Source organism: Oryctolagus cuniculus, chromosome 5, assembly GCF_051225735.1.
Source record: "Oryctolagus cuniculus isolate XC-2025 breed Fujian yellow rabbit chromosome 5, ASM5122573v1, whole genome shotgun sequence".
Taxonomy (NCBI): Eukaryota; Metazoa; Chordata; class Mammalia; order Lagomorpha; family Leporidae; genus Oryctolagus; species Oryctolagus cuniculus.
This window is the reverse complement of record NC_142871.1, coordinates 74,578,887-74,602,007: the sequence shown is the minus strand read 5'-3', so window position 1 is coordinate 74,602,007 and position 23,121 is coordinate 74,578,887. Positions and strand designations below refer to the sequence as shown.

Sequence of the window (23,121 nt, the reverse complement as noted above, 5' to 3'; positions counted from 1 at the left end):
ATTCACCTCCTACTTTAATTTTAAAATTATTAGGAACTGGGATTAAATAGATCTGAACTAGATTATAACTGGAGATTACAAGACTAGGGAATAGGAAGTACAAAAAATAGATATCTAAAAGGGTTGGGGAAAGATCATGAAAGCTCTAGTATCTTTATTTTATACCTAATATTCTAAATTTCACACAGATAGGTCCTGCTCTGAATCTATTTTCTTAACTGTGCTGGCAAAACTAAGTGTTTTTAATGAGATCTTCAGCCTGAGAAATTTCCTTAGATTGATTTTATCCTTCACTCTATTTTCTCAGTTACTGCTTCCAACTACCGTGCTTCCAACCCAGTTCCAGTACAGATAGTATCTAATTTTAGAACCAGAATTTGTTCCTGTAACCCAACCTTAATGGAGAGGTTCTCAAATTTCTCAAAATCAAGTAAAAGTTCAAAGGCCTACTTGTTCCACCTGCTTTTATGTTCAGTTTTTATGAACAGTTTGATAAAAACTACTTAAGTGGAAAAAATAAAAAATGGTCCAAAACATTGAACTAGAGTAAGAACACCTTTATCTTTCAATAACATCAAAAACCATTCATGTAATTGAGAATGAATCTCCTGTAATTCTTTGAAAGTGCCTTCAGTCCACTGGTGCTTAGGAGGTATAAAGACACAGAGAAGAAATTCATATTATGTATTAAATGCGCATTCTGACAATACAAATACTATTGTCTACTTTCATGTGGATACTGCTGAGTAGGCAGATAAAATGTACGGACAAGGGTAAGTCATCAAGTAAAGCTGATGACTGAAATAGAAAATATGAATTGGTGGGAAAAAAAAACAGTGATGGTTTAAATAAATATCTAAGTTTCTTTCTCTTTTCTGTTTCCTTGGTCCATTTAATGACAGCAGAAATTTAACGCTTTGAAAGGTCAGTATAATTTTATAATGGTGCAGTTGAAATTTGGGAAATGTTAAGTAATTTCCAGACACTGAACCACTGTTAAGTAGAGGAGGGGTGACTTGAACTCAGGTTCACTGACCGTAAAGCTATGTACTTGGTACTACGTTTCAACAGTGTCTTCTATCAGACCTGCCAGGAACTGCTTGAGGAGCAGTGGCAAAAACCGCAACTTACTGTGCACAAAAATCTACTCACTGCAACACTGGTTCCTGTCACATATGATGCTCACTGATTCTCTAACCAGCTCTCCTCTATTACTCTAACTTCTGAAATTATATTTCCTAAACCCCTAAATCTGTCTAAATTGGGTTTTCCTCTTTCTCTGTACTCTGCTAACCCACCTTCATCCCTACAGAGACCAGCACCAAGCATTTCCAAGTTCAAGTTTCGACAATTACTTTCATTCTCTGGATTTAATGCTTTTCTAAGCAGTGTTTCTCACATGATGTCAGTGAATTAGGTGCTATTACAATCATTTTACCAATAAAGAAGTCAGGACTTCCTAAGTTTCCTCCCATAATATTTTAAGCAAACTGTTTTGTACTATTCAAGAACTCATACCTATGTAGCAGAACTAGTTGGAGACTACATAGATGACCCAAATATACATCCCCACATATGAAAAATTAAGTATACAAACTGTTTCATCAGAATACCAAAAAAGTGAATAAGCCCTGCCAAGCTAATACAGTGAGTAGTTTTAGATTACTGCATGGATTTATAAAATATGTAACATAAATACACCATGCAAAATTCAAGCCTGGCAAAAAGCAAATTAGATCAAAATACTAATTTACAGAATATATGTAAATAGTTGAAATATACAACAACATAAAGAAATTTTATCTTTATATACATCATACTTTATACAAAGCTAAAGAAATCTTTTCTTTATATGCTTCATTCTTTATACAAATCTAGGATTTATAATATATTTCCTTAGAGATAGTATGCTTTCATTGAGGCAACCAAAATTGGCATGGCAGATGGATCACTCTTAGTAAACAACAGTTCTCTACTTGATTTTTCAAATAAAAGCTGGTAATGTATTCTTCCACAGAGCATACTCATGTGCTCTCTCTAATTACTAGTATACTGTCCTAAAGTTTCCATCAAATTATATATATGAAAACAGCTGACATTTTGGGCAAACTGAGATCCACAATGTATATATTGTAAAAATCTTATCCAGTTTCAATTTTCTCTATAGTCAACTATTTTTCAATAATTAGAAACTCTAACTATTTCATACTAATAGGATACACAATAGCAAAAGAAAGAGAAAGCTCACAGATTGTCAACAGCATCCTTTCTATTTTTCCTGAAATATCATGTAAATTATTTCATACACAGCAGACCCTCAAGAGAATACAGTTTCTCTTTCCTACCTAGGCAACCTCTAGTTCTCCCACTGAAGGAAGAAAAAAAGAGAAATCTTTGTTTAGAATAAATGATATATTACCAATAAAACTAGTGAGCATAAAATATTTGACAGGAATAATAAACAGTTCTTCTGCACACACACATAACATCCCAAGTGTTAAAAGCAGACATATAACAGAGAGATGATCTTCTGGTCTCATGGGGAGAGAGAAAAAAGATTTAAAAATATATGTATTTTGAAAACATTTTGAAAGCAGGGAAAACAGCCTTAATCTTTTCAGGAGTTGTACTTTATTAGCACACCACATCACACACACCCACAAAAAGTAATAATCCCTTTTGAATTCTTTTTTCTTTTCAACATTTAGTATTTTAGGCAACTTCTCAACTGCCTTCAGACTTCTTTGAAACTGAGCTCTTGTTTAATACAAAATAGATGTCAGTTGATCAATATCCATTTGGCTTAAATTCATAAGTCCACAACCTCCCTTAAGTGGTAGAACAAACAGGTACAAAGCCTGAAAATTTATTGTTTCCTTTTAAACTCCAAATGATATTTGCAGATGCCAAAAGGCATTTTGAAATCATTCACCCTTACATCAGTAAAAATGAAAAAAGGGGATGGGGAGGAGGGAGAATCTCATGAGGCCTTATATGTCAAGTTTTTGCCCAGAGCTAATTTTCATAGCTATGTTATAAAACCCTGAAAATGGAGGTTTATAATGGAAATGCTGACAGACCCTTAACTATAGCAGCATGAATGGATATAATTAAAGAAAAGCTTTTGGCTACACCTAACTCCACAAATGAAAGACTGCCATTTTTATATTAACGTCAAATAACAGAAAGTGAGAAGTAGAAATGTGATTCTAGAAAAGTAACATGAAATGTTAAAGATGACTGCTGAAACTATTTGACATTCAAAGTTTTAAACACAGAGGCTTTTAGTTAACATAACCAAGTCAGTATTTTCATAAGGCTACTTAATCAGCAATAAAGAATGCTCTGGTGAGCCATCAGCTCCAGTTAACAGAAAGTGGCATATGAAGTTATGATTTGTTCCACAGCCTAGAGGGAGCTGCTTCTTCCTTTAATCAGTGATCTTAGTGCCTTCCTACCTGTAATTTCTCTGTCATACAGTTATAAACTATTACCCACCTCAACACACACACACACACACACACACACACACACACACCACATTTATGCAAGGACTGGTAACCTTATTCCCATCTGATTTTGAAAACAGAAGAGATAGCGAAGGCAAAGTATTTCATTTTGTCCCTTGTCAGGAATGCAGCAAGGAATAAATATCATCAATCTATGCAATCCACCTGCCTTACCTAAACTAAAATTCAAAGAATTTAGCTCTGCTCTTAATTTAAAGGGGGGTGGGGAGAGCCTATGCTTTAATTTTTAAAAACTGTCCAAAGTGGTTTTGACCTTTCTAATGTTAGTATTATATAGCATACCTAAATGACTGCTGTGAAAGATCTTCCATGGAGTTCCAGATTTGGGGTTAAGAAATAAAAGGAACACACTTATCTATGATTAAATAATTAAAGGACTTTTCTTGTTTTCTTGCTCTCCTTCTCTTCCTTATTTCTCTGTTTAAGGTAAAGTAATCCTAAATGATCTCTGGAGCTCCTCGCCAAAAGATCTCAAACTAAAAGCTGGTTTGTAATTACAATACCTACCTCGGGATAAAATGAAACTATCCAAGTCACAATTCCTCTTTTTATGTGTATACTATAATCAATCTCACTGAATAATTGTGTGTAAGTTACCATACAAGCTTCAGAAACTAAAAGGACTGCAGTGTCTAAAATGTGACAGCATTTATAAAGATTTGCACCATTCTTATTCATACTCTGACCTCATCCTTCTGTTAAAATGGGTCTATAATTTTGGCAACAGGATTTGTACATGGTTTGAAATTCTTCTACAGCAACTATTTAAAAGCATTGTGGATGTCAGGTCTTTTGGTATGTAGTCATAAATATTGCTTCACTGAATCATACCTTGTAATGACACTTTCACATGTTAAAAAAAGAAGTGGCGATGTGGGAATAGTGAGGTTGTTGGTTATTAGCTTGATCAGTTGACAAAGAAACTCATTATGTGCCTTTCTTGATATGTATATCATATTTGAATAAAATATTTTTAAAGAAAAAAAAAAAATAAAAGCATAGTCTAGGCCAGCACTGTGGTTCATTAGGCTAATCTTCCGCCTGTGGCGCGGGCACCCAGGGTTCTAGTCCTGGTTGGGGCACTGGGTACTAGTCTAGGTTGCTCCTCTCCCATCCAGTCCAGCTCTCTGCTGTGACCCGGGAGGGCAGTGGAGGATGGCCTAAGTGCTTGGGTCCCTGCACACGCATGGGAGACCGAGAGGAAGCACCCGGCTCCTGGCTTCGGATCGGCACAGCACCGACCATGGCGGCCATTAGGGGAGTGAACCATCAGAAAAGGAAGACCTTTCTCTCTCTCTCACTGTGTATAACTCTCTCTCTCTGTCTCTCTCTTTCACTGTCTACCTCTGCCTGTCAAAAAAAAAAAAAAAAAAAAGCAGTCTAGCAGCATGAAACAAAAACAAAACAACACATTTGTGAGAAAAATCAAATGTTATCAACATAAATATCCATGTCCTTTTATCATAGGCTTGTCCTAAAGATCAACAGCAACCCCTTTTCTACTCCCTCCCTCCAGAGCATAGCAACCTAGAAACTCAATTTAGATCCTCTTAAAAGAAAACTCTTAATATGAAAGTAAACTTATTTTCATCTTACATAATCCTACAATCTTGGTTAGCCTTTGTATATCTGTACTTCTGAGTAATGATCTCGCGGATTGAGACACTTTATAGCTTACAAGGTACTAGCAAGCAACATTTTTCCAACATCCCTTAAATAGCTTAGGCTTCAATGCTAAAAGACTTCCACCAAATTGAATTTTAAAAAGCAAGTGACTGTATTATAAGAAGTGAAATTTAGATGATTGATACGATGTTAATAAATCAAGACAAAGTATTGTAAATGAAATGTGATTTACTTGTCTCCACAGCACTCAATGCATTTTTCCAACTAACAAAATTTGGAACTCAGAAAATTATAAAAACAGAGTACATAAAAGTCCCTAAATTATAAAACGCAATTTTTCCATTAGCAAAAAAGAAAACGTAAATGCATTCAAAGGTATATGAATAGTGTTAATAATTTCAGGTTTGCAAAAACTTTGTATATTTCATTCAACTACCTCCAATTTATAAAAAAAATTTATGATTAGTTTCAATTTAGCTATTTATAAACTACTATAAAGATGGTGTAAAAACTCAGCTGTGGCAGTGGGTTAGAAATTCTGAAATTAACTGTGTTATTTTACTAAGTAACAAAAAAGTCCCATGTTTTTCCAGTTCCATCTAAAAATAGGGATGGCAGGGTAATAAAATAAAGAAGCAAATGGTAAATGTTTCAAGAATACAATAATCATTCTGTGTTTCTAGTTACTACTTTTGAAAAATTACCGGGAGTCCCAATTAAGAGCCTCAAGACAAAAGAAGTGAATGAATAAATATGAGAAAAAATAATTTTCTTGCTTCATATTTCCATTTCTCATTCTCCTACTACCAAGCTTCCACTAATGTTTTTAACAAACTTTTGTGTGCTCTTATTTTAGGGTACATTTTTTTTAAGTACACTCCATACAATCATCTAAAAACAAAAATGGTGGCTTTTTCATATATTTTTAGGGACAGAAAAACTGGTACTTTGTTTTCTTTTTAAGAAATTTGGGGCCAGCGCCGTGGCTCAATAGGCTAATCCTCCACCTAGCGGCGCCGGCACACCAGGTTCTAGTCCCAGTCGGGGCACCAGATTCTGTCCCGGTTGCCCCTCTTCCAGGCCAGCTCTCTGCTGTGGCCCAGGAAGGCAGTGGAGGATGGCCCAAGTGCTTGGGCCCTGCATCCCATGGGAGACCAGGAGAAGCACCTGGCTCCTGCCTTCGGATCAGCACGGTGCGCCGGCCGTGGCAGCCATTGGAGGGTGAACCAATGGCAAAAGGAAGACCTTTCTACCTTTCTCTCTGTCTCTCTCACTGTCCACTCTGCCTGTCAAAAAAAAAAAAAAAAGAATTTGGTAATATCGTTCATATTTAAAATACACACACATGACTTAATTCAATGTTAGGAATTAATCAACAGATATACTTCACAGAGATGGATATAACAAGATGTAAAATAAAAATGGGGTTTTTAATAACATAAAATGGTAAGCAATGTAAATATACATCACCGGGACTAATTAAACAAAATTTGGTACATGTACCTAATAAAATACTAAGTAATCATCAAAAAGAACTGGTCTTGGGCCATCCTTGTGGCACAAAGAGTTAGGATGCTGATTATAAGGCCAACATCCCATACTGGAGTGCTGGTTCTAGTCCAGGTTGCTCCGCTACTAATTCAGCTTCCTGCTATGCACCTGGGAAAGCAGCAGAAGATGGCCTAACTACTTGGATCCATGCCACCCATGCGGAAGACTTGGATGGAGTTTCTGGCTCCCAGCTTCAGCCTTGCCCATCCTTGGCTGTTGTTGCTATTTAAGGAATGAACCAGCGATGGAAGATCTCACTCTCTTTCTTTTCCCCTCACCCCACTGTTATTCTGTCTTTGAAATAATAAATACAAATTTAATTTGTTAATAATGAATAAATCTGGTAATGAATAAATTTCCCAAACTTGGAAATTTTACCAAGCTTATTAACTCTGAAAAATAGGTGCTATTTTTATGTGATCTTGGGAGAAAGCAGTCTGTACACTAACTCCAGACCCTGATTTCAAATAAAATCGCATTTCTATACACAACTTTTATACAACTTGCTAACAACACTAAGTAATAGTGTCTAACTTCTAAAGAACATGTACTTTAAAAGTAAAACTGTTATATAAAAAAGACTTAAAGATAATATTAACCATTGTTCTTATCCATCATTAAATTTGGGTTTGAGTATATCCACATATTTTACATACTTGCCTAGTTTAAGTGATTCTATAAGTTTGGCATAGGTGATTGGTGTTGTAATGGTACAGTATGGCTAAAATGTCCCTATGGAAACAAAATTACATATGCTTCAATGAAAGCCACCTCAGGTTCTAGCTCATAGAGTTGTTTAGAATACCCATAACACACTGCTGGATAATAAAAATTTCTGAGAGGCGGTAGGGGAAGGAAAAGTAAGAGACATGGTTCTGGGATTACATAAGAGCTAATGAGTTTACTTTTGCTCCTTATTTGAATATAAGCTTTCTTTTGAAGAGCTATTGTTTGAAAGAAGTTTGAAAACTACTGATTTATGCCCTTGTAGCTCTTCCTTCTACATTTAGATTTCATAAGCATGTCAAAGGAAAAATTTTAAATAAAATCAATATAGATGATATAAAATAAACTAGTAAATATAGCACAATGCAGGAAAACATACCTGATTCTGGCCAGAATAGCTTGTAGAAAGTTCAACACAGTCCTAAGTTCAGGTTCCCGACAAGCTCGCAGAAGCATACTAAATCCATCATTGAGCAGTTTCTCATGAGAAGGATACAAGGAGTAGCTGGTTTCAAACACTTCTTGAACACCATCAATGTAGATGGAAAGCAAAGACCACAGAGCCTGTCTCTGTGCCATTTCATCCTTCTGAGATACCAGGAATTCCTTTGCTTTTTCCCGGAAAGCACACGAAAGTTTCTCAGCCAAAACAGCAATGTCCAGATTGTTCTGGGCATACATCAAGAGGAAGGCCATCTGACCTTTCCAAATGAGGGCCCTGTGAGATGTTGTAAAGGCAGGCTTCAGGAAATTAAGGAGATCTAAAACATGACTTGCTACATCTTCAACCTCTGCCACAGCTGCTAATAGCAGAAAAAGGTTGAAAAAATTTTGCAAACCAACTTCAGTTAATTCTTCCATTCTTTTTTGATGGAATTTAGAATATATTCTGTGAAACATAAAAAATTGCTTTAATAGAATGGTTTTCTTAAAAAAAAAAAAAACCCCTACCTTTTAAAATAAATTTCATTCAATACTCTAGACATATTAAAATATAAAATACATAAAGTGTATAAAATTTTAGCTAATTTTAATATTGCTTTGTCATTTTTTCTGTTTAGAAAACAAACTCACACAATAGCCCTACTTTTCAGGTTTCTCAATGTTTCAGCAAATCATCTCTAGGTGAATCAAAGAATCAAGGGTCTCTCCCCAAAGAGCAGAAGAAATTTTTTTTCATAGGGTACAGAGCATTCTCTTAGAGTCGCTCATCACCTTTTCCCCCCTTATTTTTATCAACAAACAGGAAAGGATGTATAATCTTTTATGTACAGTTAGACATGTTTTTATAGAAATCTTAACAATTTTATACAATAATGTTCATTAAGCCCTTTTCTCCCTCCATCCTTCACAGACTTGTTCTTGCTTTACTTGTACCCTAAAACCATTTAAGTGCTAGAGGAACCATTTTTATCCACCTGCAAAGAAAAATCATTAGTGCTCAAATGTCCAAGACTACTCATTAAAAAAAAAAATCTTTCATTAGCACTACTTAATACAAATTAATGGTTATACTTTTCTTTCATCAATTAAGGGCTTAACATTGGTAGCAATTCATTTTGAATTCCTACTTATCGATTACGTTTTGTAACTTCTTTATTTAGCTTATACAGGAGAGAAATGACTAATGCTTATGAGAGGTTAAATGTTGATTTATAAGTAACTATGTAAGAGCTAATAAGCTCTGAGAGACTGTTTAACTTTTTTTGTATATCCTCTCATTTCCACCATCATGCTTGACAAAGAGTACCTGCCTAATAGATTTGTTACTAAACAAATTCCGATGGTTTCTTTTAGCAATAAAATTCTGAGTAACATGTTTTCCAAAAAATTGTTTAAGATTAAAAAAACAATCTGGCAAACAGAACAAAAGAAAAAAACTACTGTTTGAACCAATTATTGAAAGTATAATAGAAAAGTTATTTTAAAAAAATCTTCTAAATAATAAACACGAACTGTATCGTCACATTTTTAAAGGAACTATCAGTCACTGTGAAAATAAAATCTCATTCAGTAACTCTTTAGAAGTCTCTACTTAGATTAAGAAGTAGTCTGTTCTCAGAGAGGTTCAGCCAAACAAACAGATAGTGGTGTACTATACACTGAAGACTGAAAAAAGGTTAATAATCAATGGAAGTAAAATAAGCACAGATGATTAAAAGTTGTATCCATTAATTTTAATGGTTCCCAATAGAAAGAAGTGATAAATGAGATGATAAATATACCAATTACTCTGATTTGATCATTACATATTGTGTATATATATATATATATATACACACTGAACTATTACACTGTACCCTGTAAATCTGCAATTATGTGTCAGTCAAAAATTCTCAATTTTTAAATTGTATACATTAAACAATTAATTCTCAAATAGAAAAACAGACTAATATGATCAAAAGTTTATTTTATCACAATAAAAATGAATACAGTCTCACAAAATGAATTCATTAGTGTTACCTGAGTTCTACTACACTTTGCTGATAAGTATTCATGAAAAGAAGCAAAGCTTGTGAACTGCTAGACTTAAAGAACATAAAGCTTTTATACATTGAACCTGTTAGTTATTAATACACGATTTGGAGATTTTTTTCTAGCATTTTTAATGGATTAAGTAGTGAAATTATAATTAATTTTCGAAAAATATCCTAACAGTTTCCTAATATTCTTACATTTCATATATAGAATTCTTGTAATCCTCAACATTGTTGTGAGATAAGAAACTGAATCCATGAGTTATGAATATTAGGTTTGTTTCTGACTGTAACAAATTGGTAGGACCAAAAAGCCCCATATTTTGCTCTCACATTAAGGAATACATTTTAAATGTGCCAACTAGAAAGATTCTAACCACAAATTAGCTTAAAAAACACAAATGGGAATACTCTGGCAAAAATGAAAGTAAACAGTCACAACAAAGAAAAATATTACACACACCTTCCTTTGACTTGTTTCCAAGGATGAGGGCCATTGTTCTTCATTGCTTTCTTAACAACTTTTGCCAAAATGCAAAGGAAAATGTTGTAACTATTGCTGGATTTATATAGGTCATGGTCTTGTTTATCAGAAAAGCAGGTCTTCACCATTTCAAGCATAGTTAAGGGTGACTTCATATTAATAAAGCCTCTTAAAGGAAGCCAAGAAATAGTGAAGGAACTATTCTAAAAGCAAAAAGAAAACAAGTATTAGCACTTTAGTACATAAAATGGAAGTCACAAATTCTAATTATCTCATTAAAAGTTTTCATTTTATTCACAAAAACCATAGTATCTCTATCATATACTCCCTCAAATAAAAGTTTCGTAACAGCATAGAACATTAAGGAGTATTCAAATTATGGATTATCCAAAAACATGTTTCTAATAGTTGATTTGTCCAAATTAGGATACGAATAGGTCCATACATTGCATTCAGTTGATATGCCTCTTAAAGCTCTTTTATTCTGTATGTATCCCAAAATTTCTGTTATACTATTTTTTATAACAGGTAACATAAAGATTGAACCAGGGTGTCAGCCTGATCTCTTCATTTTAGAGATTCCTACCAGCCTTTCACTAAATGATTTTAGCAGCCACTGATAGTTCAGATGCCTTATTTCATCAGATGCACAAAATGGTAGTTTAAACTAAGGATTACAATGTATTTCAGGTTTTAATCCATTATAGTCATTATTCCTTCTTACGCTCAAATTTTCCCATTCTTTGGACAATGAGAGGTCCTTCAAGCTATCTCTTGTTCCCCTTTTTTAATAATAAAATATTATTTACTTGAAAGGCAAAGTGAGAGAGAAGGAGAGAGAGAAAGATCTTCCATTTACTAGTTCACACCCAGATGCCTGGGTCTGCGTCAGGCTGAAGCCAAAAGCCAGGACCTCCACTGAGGTTTCCCACACAGGTGGCCAGAACCCAAGTACTTAGGTTACTCTCATGCTGAGACATGAACAGGAAGGTGGACTGGAAGTAGAAGTAAGACTCAATTCTGGGCACTCCAATATGGGAGCTTAACTCTCAGTGCCAAAAGGGCTGCCCCTATTATTTTTAATAATCTCCATTATGTACAAATCCAAAGTTGGTATATACTGGTAAATCTTCCACTAACATTGTCCATCTTGACTGAAAAGTTCACTACACAAAAACCCACAAATTCCAAATCTCCTCTTCTCTACACAAATTAACTAAATCTTTTACACCTACCTTTTAAGTTTTCTTCCAACCCCATCCTCTCCTTTCTAAATCCACTGTTCTGTTTTAGTTCTCAGTCATGGTATTATCTGTTCATACTAGAATGGATTAACTCATCTGTATCCAATTCAGCTTTCTCAAACATACCTAACATGTCACATTCCTTGCTTTCTAATGTCTCCTGGATCAACCAGGAAACAGCTGTACATTATCTTCAACCTTTCATAGTCTAGTCCAAGACTGCCTCCTTTATTCATCCTCCCATCTCTCTCCCTAATAACATCAGACATATCATTCAGAACTATTAACACTGGAGGAATATACCATACTTGTTGATATCTCCATACATCTGTTCATAATGTTCCTTCCACCTAGATGCTTTTTATCTTCTATAGTTAGAAAATTCTACTCATTTGTAAGACTGTTAACAATTATGATATCATAAAGTCTTCCACAATTCCATACACTGGGTAGCATCCTCCTTCTTCTGGCATTTCACAGTATCTTTAACTTCTACCATAATACACGTGTACCTACCAATTAGCCTATAAGTTACTCAAGTGCTAAGACTGCAACTTATTCAAGTCTATATGGCCTGCTTAATATGTCACAAGCAATCAATGATTATTACAAAAAATTTAAAAATGAAGATTTAAAAAATATTTTTCTGCATTCACTCTCAAAAAAAAAAAAAAAAAAGAGGTATCAAGTGCTGTCTTCCTTACACCAATTCTCTAGAGACAATACCAATACTTGTAAAGGATAACTATTCTTAATCTTGTAACAAAATTAACTTTTCAAGATTTCATACTACTCATAATTAAACCACAAAATTATCCCTTAAAAATCATGTACAAATCCTTCAAATTTCCATCACAATTATTTATTCTGCTACTTACCAGGTTCTTACTATAATATTCCCATAGAATGGTGACAATTCCAATATTTGGTTCCCAGAAATCACAAAGTGTCAAACAACAATGAAGATACATTCGTAATTGTTCCTCTAATATACCATCCTAAGAAAATAAAGTTATAAGGGAGTAAATGTGCCCTGGTAAGATGACTGTTATCACCTGACACTGCACGAAATAACCTAAGGTTACAAAGAACATGAATATGTATCATCAAAGCATATCCATTTCATCTTCAGGTATACTTCTAAAACTTGTTTAAGGGACTATTAGATACTCAGAAAATGGCAATTATGTAACTCAATTTTACTTTAACCCAATTATTTAAAAAATTACAGTACATGTTTCATAAATTAATGACGTTAGAAACCCAAAGACTGGAAAGGAAACCCATATTAAAAGTGGAAAAAATGATCTAAGAATTAAGATGTGAAGAAATTGAGAAGGCTTGAACATACTTAAGTATCTGGTCAAATTCTTTTAAAGGATAGTAACAGCTATTCTTTTAAAAACCAAAGGCTAGGGATAACACATGTATTATCTTTCAGGAGATGGAAAAAGGAAGTAGACTTTTTCCTTTTTTTCAAGACTTATTTACTTGAAAGAGTTACAGAGAGGTCTTTCATCCACTGCTTCACTCCTCAAGTGGCTGCAATGGCCAGGGTGGAGCCAGGCACTTCATCAGGTCTCCCACATGGGTGGCAGGAGCACAAGCACTTAGGCCAACTTCTGCTGCTTTTCTCAGGCACATCAGCAGGGAATTGGATCAGAAGTGGTGCAGCCAGGACACAAACCTGCATCACATGGCTTCATTCACAACACTGACCCAAAAAGTAGACATTTTAATCTTCTATGATGAACTAATCATGCAAATTCATTTAAAAATGACACACCCAGGAATTCTCATCATTCAAGTTATATTTTTAATGTTTATTTTTATTTTCAGCTACTATAAAGGCAGAGTGACACACAGAGGGAGAGACTGTTCATCTGCTAGTTTACTCCCCAAATGCCCACAGCTGCCAGGGATAGGCCACCTTCAAGGTAAGAGCCAAAAATTCTATCTGGATCTCCCACATGACTGACAGGGCCCCAAGCACTTGAGCCATTATCTGCTGCCTCCCAAAATAAATTAGCACGAAGCTGGACTGGAAGCAGAGAAGCTGGAACTGGAACCAGTACTCTGATAAAAGATGTGGGCATCCCAAGTATTGGCTGAACCAACTCTACAACAACACTCACTCAACACTTACATTTAAAGCTTACTAAAAATATTAGGCATTGTTCTAAGATACTAGGCATAGAGTAATGAATAACTCAGACACAGACATAGCATTTGCACAAATATGACTTATACTTTTGGGAAGGAAAAGAGAAATGGATACTAGAACAAGGTAAATTCAAACAGTTCTATCTGCTGTGAAAAAAAATAAGTAGGATAATGCAACAGAGTAACTGGTGGAGGAAAAGCATCATTATAAAATCAGGTGCTATGAATGAAAAGGCCTTTTTGAGGGTAACATTTGAGCTAATGATAGAATGAAAGAGACTCAAACCTTTAAAAATCTGAAAGAGAAGCATTAAAACATAGAACTCAAGAGGAAAGTTCCTGAGTTAGCTTAGTATTATAAGGTTAAGTTAGATCTAGGCAGTTAGTTAAGTTAGATCTTTCTGAGAAGACTCAAATCATGATCTAGTCACTAAGAGCAATCTTGATCAAACAGGTATCTGCTAAATGCTTATTTCTTTTCTATCCTGTTTTTACAAAGTGACCTAGAATTGTGTGTATAATAGAGACTTCAGAGTCATAAATCTTAGCTACCAATTAAGTGAGCTTGAGTATGCAATTTGGAAGTTCTGAACCTAAACCTTCATATTTGAAAAGTGAAAATAATAAATCTGGGATGATATGAGACATTTAAGAACTAATATGGAATTAAAGATAGTTTACATTAAGATAGTACATATTTTCCACAAACTTTTTGAAGCTCCGTTGTATTCTATATTTCTCCATTTTGTACATTTAACCATTGCTGTGTTTTGAATAATTTCCCTTTAATATTCTTCACATACACACCCACGCACATGCACTCACATACACATACACACACACACACACACACACACTGAATATGAAGAGAAAGAATTTGCCCATTTTCAACTCCAGGTAGCCCAAATGAGAATATACAGCAGTGAAGAATAGGGGAGGTAGCAGACACATTAGTGCTCATTTATAAGAAAAAACAAACTGAAATATGGTAGAGAGGACTATCTGAGGAGATGTTCCCATGACACACTTATTGGAGTGAGAAAACAACAAAAGGAAACACTACAGAAAACTAAGCTGTTTGACCACAACAGATCTAGAACCAAAACATACAATTATGCAAAAACACAATGACAAAGAAGCACTAAAATAGCAATAATGAGGGCCAGCATAGTGGCGTAATAGGTAAAGACACCACCTGCACCACCAGCATCCTCTTTGGATATCGGTTCATTTCCCAGCTACTCTACTTCCAATCCAGGCTCCTGGCTTCAGCCTGGCCCAGTCCTGGCCATTTTGGTAAACTGAAGAGTGAACCAGCAGATGAAGATTGATCTCTCTGTCTCTCCCTCTTTCTCTACAACTCTGCCTTTCAAATAAATAAATGTCTTAAAAAAAAAGAAACTTAACAACTGGTTATAAAATACACATAACTGAAGAACTCGTTCATTTCTTTATGCATAAAAAACCTATCATTCAGAAACAATCAGAAGAATAAAATTTATTTGCAAGCTAAAATTACAACTGTTATCATTAATTTCTCTGCATTCATTTTTATGATTATATAAATAAAATTGGACTGTAGTATTCTAGTGAAGATTCCTCTGCTGAAGAAAACACTGTATTTTTAATTAGTAAATAGAGGAGTATCATCCCACATTATTTGGATCTAACAATATTCAGAGTCGTTTTTAGACCTGGACTCTCCAAATTAAGGTGTATTTGAGAAATCAAAATTAGTTTTTTAAAAAATCAGACTGCAGCCGGCGCCGTGGCTCAATGGGCTAATCCTCCACCTTGCGGCGCCGGCACACCGGGTTCTAGTCCTGGTCGGGGCGCCGGATTCTGTCCCGGTTGCCCCTCTTCCAGGCCAGCTCTCTGCTATGGCCAGGGAGTACAGTGGAGGATGGCTCAGGTGCTTGGGCCCTGCACCCTATGGGAGACCAGGAAAAGCACCTGGATCCTGGCTCCTGCCATCGGATCAGCGCGGTGCGCCGGCTGCAGCGGCGGCCATTGGAGGGTGAACCAACGGCAAAAGGAAGACCTTTCTCTCTGTCTCTCTCTCTCACTGTCCACTCTGCCTGTCAAAAAAAAAAAAAAAAAAAATCAGACTTGCTTTTTTTAGTACACTTTCAAGAATACTACAAAACTAGAAAACTATTCCTGTAATCTACAAAAAAATAAGGCCTTTAAAAAGTAGTTAATAGAAAAAACTTTTCATATGAAAATAATAATGTTTTAAAGGTAGAATCAATATCTGCAATCAACATTCAAAAATATGAGGAGTCTTTAAAAAGTTCATTGGCACTAAAAATTACCTTTTAATTCCATTTTCTCTGAAATCAAATTAAACAGTATCCTCATATTAAACAGGATTACCTCTTAAAAAATCTCTAAAGCACTTTAACTATTCAACTGTACCTATATAAGGAAAACTAAACAATATTTGCTATACTGAAGTTCAATGTCTGTTTCTGGAATATACTCAGGCTACAAAAAAATATGAAACATTATTTCCTTAATTAAAGCTACAGTCAAATGTTTACCAATTGTATTTGAAGACTGCTGCATATTTGGAAGGTGTGTGTGTGTGTGTGTGTGTGTGTTTAAACAAATGTGGCACACCTTGGCAAGTGGATTCTTTCACTGCTGGAGATCAAGACAAAGAGCATGAACATGGTAAAGCTTTAATTTACCTTAGAGGGAAACAAACAAATACAATCAAACTGACAGCTCTATCCAAACATATTTATTCTTCATGACCACCTACTGTACCAATAAAATTGGTTTCAAGAACTCCAGCATTTGTCTTGTACTACTTATGGAATATAAAAGTATTAATTATCAAGAAAATAAAGGTATTTAAAGAAGGCTTTCATCTCTTAGGCAAAATTGCAAAATTTTATAGGAATAGAGGTGATGCCAATTTCTCCCTCCTGTTGCTCCTGACCAGAATGGGTATAGTTATATTTATTCATATAAACCTTACTGTTTCCGAAAAGACACAATGAATTGAAACTAGCTGAGCAAAAAAGAAATTCATATATTATTATAGCTGAAAAGAAGTTTAAAAATAACTAAATACAACAGAAACAGAAGTTAGGAAAAGGAAATTTAAACGACACCAGTGGTTACAACTTAATTTGGGAACTAAACCTCTCAGTTACTGGCTTAGGTACAGTAACTGTCAATAGAAAAATAATGTAATCCAGACTTTACAGAAATTCTTTGGACTTGATTTTAACCAGGCTATGTTAAAGTATTAAGATAAGACTAACAACATATGCAAATAATGGTGACTACTGTAATATATACTTCTGTTGTTTCAAATGTTTTAGTAATACCCTACAATGAGAACATATAAGATTTTTGAGACTAAATCAGTATGTTCTCAAAAAGAATGAAGAAAACCAGTTAAGATGAAATAGAGAAAAAATGAAGTATAAATGAAAACTTGTACCGTGGTTGGGAAAAGATCATAAAAGGATTATAGGTCTTTTGTTTTTGCTAAAACTTATGTAAACAGAAATCTTTGGCATTAAAAGCTAGTATTTTTAGTTCATAATTGTAAGACACATGATATAACTAACTATACTTATGTTTCACCTAAAAAAGACTTAATATACACCTAATATAAATAAAAATAATTAAATAAAATTTTCAAAAGGGTAGAAGAAAAGACTTAGTACAGATAACAGGTAAAAGGAAAATTCAAGCAATTAAAATCATTTTCAAAGATGTACCTACTATACATATACACACACATAAAGCAACCTTATACTATAATATTTCTTTATTCCTCTTCAAGTTTTAAACAATATTAACAGAAAAGTAATTTATTTTTAAAGTTAAAAAAAATCTTTACTCTAATTCCTATAAACTTACATAAATGATAATTTATTTATATTACAAAGCTTTACAGAACTACAATATAACATGTTTAAAGATGTGATGAACAGCGTATTTGAAAGTATTTTAAAAGGAGGTCAAGTCTGACCTCTGGGCCATGAAGCACTACATTAACAGCTCTGCAGAAAGAAAAATGATAAGGTATGAAATGAATGCTCAGAAACTAGGACCTTATCAGTTAGAATACGATTCAAGCCTGTAAGACAAATTGCTCAGTAAGGCAAGTCACCTTCCTGCTGTGATGAGGATACAGCTGAATTTCCAAGTGCCACTGACTATCTCCCTCATCATGTCTCCTACTTTGATATCATACAAGGAATGGCTTATAGTTCTGAAGCATCTACCACTTATTTTGAATACATTTTGTCAAAGTCACCAACTAGGATAATTATCTTTGTCCTTTAACTGACAACTCAATGTTAAAAACAAAAATCTTAAAGGAGAGTGAGTAATATGAATCACTACGAGTTGACCCTTCAAAAATGATTCTATCAAAGATTTTTAATAAGAAAATTATTTTTTATTAAAGTCATTTTAACAGTTTGCTTGGTTTTTTCAAATAATATTTGTAACATAAAAATTTACAAAGTCCACAAACTGTCCAATTTTAATTACATACCTGAACACTGATGGACTTTTTTAGCAGTTCTTCTACAAAGTTCCAATTAGATACCATTTGTCTCTAGAAAGGAAAAAAAAAGCAAAAAAAAAAGCACTGTTTCATCATTAAAGTATTGCTCTCAATTATGTATATATTTAATATCATAGACATGAAGGACATTTTCTCTGCCATCAAATATCACTACAATTTCTTGAATTTCTAAAATTAACTAGACATAAGGTGAGTTGACAGATTTGGTAGGAAAAAAAAAAGTATAACTATTTCAATGCAATATAAACCTTAACTGGAGCTATCTCACTGAACAGTGGTGCTTCAATAAGATTAGAAATATTTTAATAAATGCTTAATTTCTACTCAGACATGATCTAACAGAAAAAACCCTTCATCCAATTTATATGTATTTTTGGAATTTTAAATGCTAAATGTTCTTTCCTATTCACCTTGCTAGAGATTCTTTTCCTTTCAATTTTTGCATAATGGCTCTGAGCTGGTCTACCTTGGTCACAAAAAAAAAAAAAAAAAAAAAAAGGTAAAAACACACCACTATACAGAAGATTAAGAAAAACTTTGTACAGTGCTACTTCATTTAGTCAATGATTACCCCTCTGGTAACTTTGACTATCTGGAATACTTTCCACAATGAGGAGAGCTAAAAAGGACATTTATAAGGATTAAGCATTGAAAACAACTCCACTTTTCTGACAGGTCATTCAGTTCACTTAATGCTCAGTTCTTAAAGGTTCACACAGGTACAGGCTGGCATTGTAGCACAGTGGGTTAAGCAGCTGCTTACAATGTTAGCTTCCCATATCAGAGTGCCAGTTGAAGTTCTGAGTGCTCCACTTCAGCTCCTGGCTAATGTGCCTGAGAAGGCAGCAGCAGATGTTCCAAGTACCTGTGTCTCTGCCACCCATGTGGGAGACCAGGATGGAGTTTCTGGCTTCAGCCTGGCCCAGATCTGGCTGTTACAGCCATTCGGGGTATGAACCAGTGGATGGAAGAACTCAATCTCTCTCCCTCTCCCTTTCTCTCTCTCTGTTGCTCTGCCTTTCAAACAAATAGAAATCCTTAAAGAAAAAAAAAAAAAAAGGAAGAAGAAGAAGGGAAAGGAAGAAAGAAGGAGGATGGAAGGAAAAAGGAAGGAAGGAAGGAGGAGGAGGGGGAAGAGGAAGAAGAAGAGGAAGAGGAAGAAGTAGTAGTAGTAGTAGTCGTCATCGTCTTCATCTGGACATGTGGAGTAGATACTAAAAAAAAAGCCAGAAGCAGGGACCAGCACTGTGGCATAGCAGATAAAGCCACTGTCTGTAGCACTGGCACCCCATATGGGCATTGGTTTATGTCCCTGCTGTTCCACTCCCAAACCAGCTCCCTGCTAATGTGTCTGGGAAAGGCAGCAGAAGATAGCCCATATCCTTGGGCTCTTTCACCCATGTAGGAGATCTGAAGAAGCTTTTGGCTCCTGGCTTCAGTCCAGCCAATCCTGGCTACTGTAGCCATTTGGGAAATAAACCAGCAGATGGAAGACCTCTCTCTGTCTCTCCCTCTTTTTCTCTCTATAATTCTGCTTTTCACATAAATAAAATAAATCCTTAAAAAAAAAAAAAAGCAGAAGCAAAGAGAATCTAAGAGGATACAAGTAACAACTAGTTTCTAATGGGGAGAAAGATTATGAAAAGTAATCAGAAGACCCTAAAAAGCAGTCATTGGCCTTAAAGAGTAAAGGCAAGGACCCTCATATCCTCTATCCTTATTAAAATGATGTTCTTAAGAATGAACTCAAATTAACTTTTAGTTAAAGCATGCTGAATATTCATGACTTTAAATGCTTGACAGTGTTCCTGTGAGAATGTAACAACAGCTAATCAATAAATAAATACTACTTCCTTAAAGAAAGGTGATTTGATTACGGTAGCCAACCTCTAAGATGGCTCCCAATAGCCACTACTTTCTGCTTATTAATGCTTTGTGTATTATCCTCCATGAACAGACTACCAGTGTCAATGAGTGATACTGTATCACTTCCAAGATTCAATTACAAGACACTGGAATTTCCTTCTTGACAACACTCTGGTTAAGATGATCCGGGAGAAGTCATATCATGAGCGGCCTATGTAAAGAGTAACTGACTCCTTCTACCAATGTAAATGAGAATAGCAGTGAGTTCTCTAGTGTCGCTCCCCCTCTTCACGAAGGAACGACACAGGACCCTGCACTGTTCTTTTGTCTGCTCGGCCCTCCCCGGGTTTGCTGCTGGTTCTTCCCGGGTTGGCTACCGACCCTCCACCTCCGTGGAAGGGCGGTGCCCCCTGCCACTTTCCCCACTTCCGCGGGGGAGCGGCACACAGCCGGCCAGCTCTCTCGGAGGCTGCTCAGATGTTATCTGGATGTTCCCTTTAGATGTTCCTGGTGCATGTTGTCTCTCTCCTCCTTTATAGTCCTCTTCCACCAATCCCAACTCTGCTACCCACACGCCGAGTACGCTGCTCTCCTCCAATCAGGAGCAGGATCAGCTCCTGCAGGTCATCACTCAAGTTGGCGAGAGGCAGCTGCGTAGAAGTTGTTTACTCCTTCTCAGCGCCATATTGTGGGAGAGCAGATGCATAGAATAAGTCTTAATTCCAGTAACTTAGTCTAGTCCGAGTTGCTCCCCACACTCTAGCCCTATAAGTCTGCAGAAACTGAGGCCTGACTGACAGCTTGACTGTAACCTCATGGGAAACTGAGCCACAGCAAGCCAGCTAAGTGGCTCCTGAATGCCTGAGTTTCAAAAACTAAGAGTGTGAGGTAACAGTGGTTGTTTTACACTGCTAAATTTTGTTACATGGCATATATTAAAATAACCTAGTCATTTTTAGCAAAAGAGTTACTGACTTTTTGAAGTGAATCCAAAATGCATTGTCAGGAAAGAATATGGAATAAAAAATTTGACCTTGCCCAAATAGGCAAATGCAGATTCAGTCTTACAGACTGAGACCTGAAACTTGGTAGTTGGCCCCAACACTCCCTCCAAATGATACAATTTTGCTCTATCAATACTATATGTTAGGCTTTTTATACATTACTTTCTCAAAAAAATTATCATATCACAGAAAAACAATTACATCTCAGAAAGGTCATATATGTACATGCCAGAGAATGGATTCAGATTCAAGTTGATCTGACTCCATGGCTAGTATTCCTTCTCCTATACCATGTATCAGTAACCAATCTTTTTTTTTTTTTTCCCCTAGTAAGCCTTTCTTCAGATTTCAGCAATTTACTTTTATATCATTTTTTATTAAGAAAATGTCACTACTAGTTCCAAGTAAGCAGGAACATAATAAGATTGATATAAGTTTTAGCTTCCCAATTGGATAGTGTTAATAAATATATTTCAATTGTTCTGTTTTATCAATGCATTTGAATCACAAGCATTACAGAGAAGTAGTGCAATTCTCACCCAAAGAATTTCAGCTATATGGATCAGTACTGTGGCTATCCAAACAAAAATAAACCATAATTCAAAGGAAAGATGGCAGTTATATCATGCCAAATCAAAGAGAATATCTATCTAAGGAATACCCATCTTTCTTCCACAAGACAATCTATAGTTTTTTTTTTTTTTCCTATGTACTAAGTTACATCCTTATAAACTCTTTTTTACATACCAAGTTCTGCTAATAAAAAAGAGGTAGCAAGTTCTCAATTTGGGGCTATGTTACATATCTCTTAACTCACTATTAAAACTAAGACACCACGAAAAATATAAAATAGATCCTTCACCCACCACTTGCAGCAGACTAGGTAGCCTGCTGCAAATCTCATTTTAAGGTTGCATTTCACACATTTTTCTGGTTGCCATTTCAGATGTTTCAAAGACAAATATCAGTGAAGCTGACCGATCATACCATGTTCTGGGCAAGGAAAGCACTATTAAAACTGACCCCTGTGATGCCCAAAAGAATTTTCCTCTTTCAACTGTACTGGGTTTTAATAAACGACTGATATTGTAAGAGAAAAACATACTATGATCTAGATTGAAAGCAAAGAATGAAACAAAAATGTATGCAAATCTAAAGCCTCTAATATAAGAAGTGAAAAACAAATTTTTTCTCATAGCCCTATCCTAAGAAATTGGATAGTCTTATGATTTAAGTCACATATTGCAAAACTCCAAATTGCAGACACTTTTAAAATAAAAAAATTAACCATATGTAAAGCCTATTTAAAATGTAAAGATTTCATATTAACCTTAGGGTGAAGTAGTTCACAAAAATTCAATAATCTCCATATTGTCACAGGACTAGAGATATTTCTCTGATAAAGAACATATGATTGACAATCATCTCTCACACCAGATTACTGTTGAACAGAATAAAACATGCTTACCGCACAACCATTTTCTCTACTGTAGTTGACTATACTAATATATCATAAGGAAAAAACACTTAGATAATTTTCAAAATTCTGATCTACATATATAAATGAAATCCAAATTAATAACCTATATAATCTCTCTGAAAGAATGACTCAATATGCCTTTATGTTCATAGATTAGAATGACTATGTGACTTATCAACTAAGCTCAGACACTTTGGAGAGTAAAAGGGAAAATTAATAAGATAGGATGAGTGCATAATGGGCATACACTAGGACTGTCCTTGAAAAAAATGGAACAGATGGTTATACTTATTCATAAGAGAGAACTCTCTAATATCAAGTTTATCTAAGTGATAAAACAGGGTAACATTTAATCACAGTGTATCTCAATTTCTTCACCTGTAAAATGGATCTAATATCACCCTCTAACCTG

The 23,121-nt window shown here is 35.1% G+C and overlaps 1 protein-coding gene across 4 annotated transcripts in view; it reads right to left on the bottom strand.

Annotated features, from left to right (window-relative positions):
* Nucleotides 1-23,121, bottom strand: part of MMS22L (MMS22 like, DNA repair protein) — a 120,018-nt gene that overhangs the window by 71,694 nt on the left and 25,203 nt on the right. For all 4 annotated transcript variants that reach the window (XR_016233842.1, XM_089332868.1, XM_089332870.1 and 1 more), the window contains 4 exons: nucleotides 18,327-18,389; nucleotides 12,517-12,636; nucleotides 10,374-10,597; nucleotides 7,813-8,322 (listed from right to left, as the gene is read on the bottom strand). Coding sequence is in view for 3 of the 4 variants with exons in the window: in XM_089332868.1 (XP_089188994.1) it covers nucleotides 7,813-8,322; nucleotides 10,374-10,597; nucleotides 12,517-12,636; nucleotides 18,327-18,389 (917 nt within the window). In the remaining variant the exon portion in view is untranslated. The remainder of the gene's footprint in view (nucleotides 1-7,812; nucleotides 8,323-10,373; nucleotides 10,598-12,516; nucleotides 12,637-18,326; nucleotides 18,390-23,121) is intronic.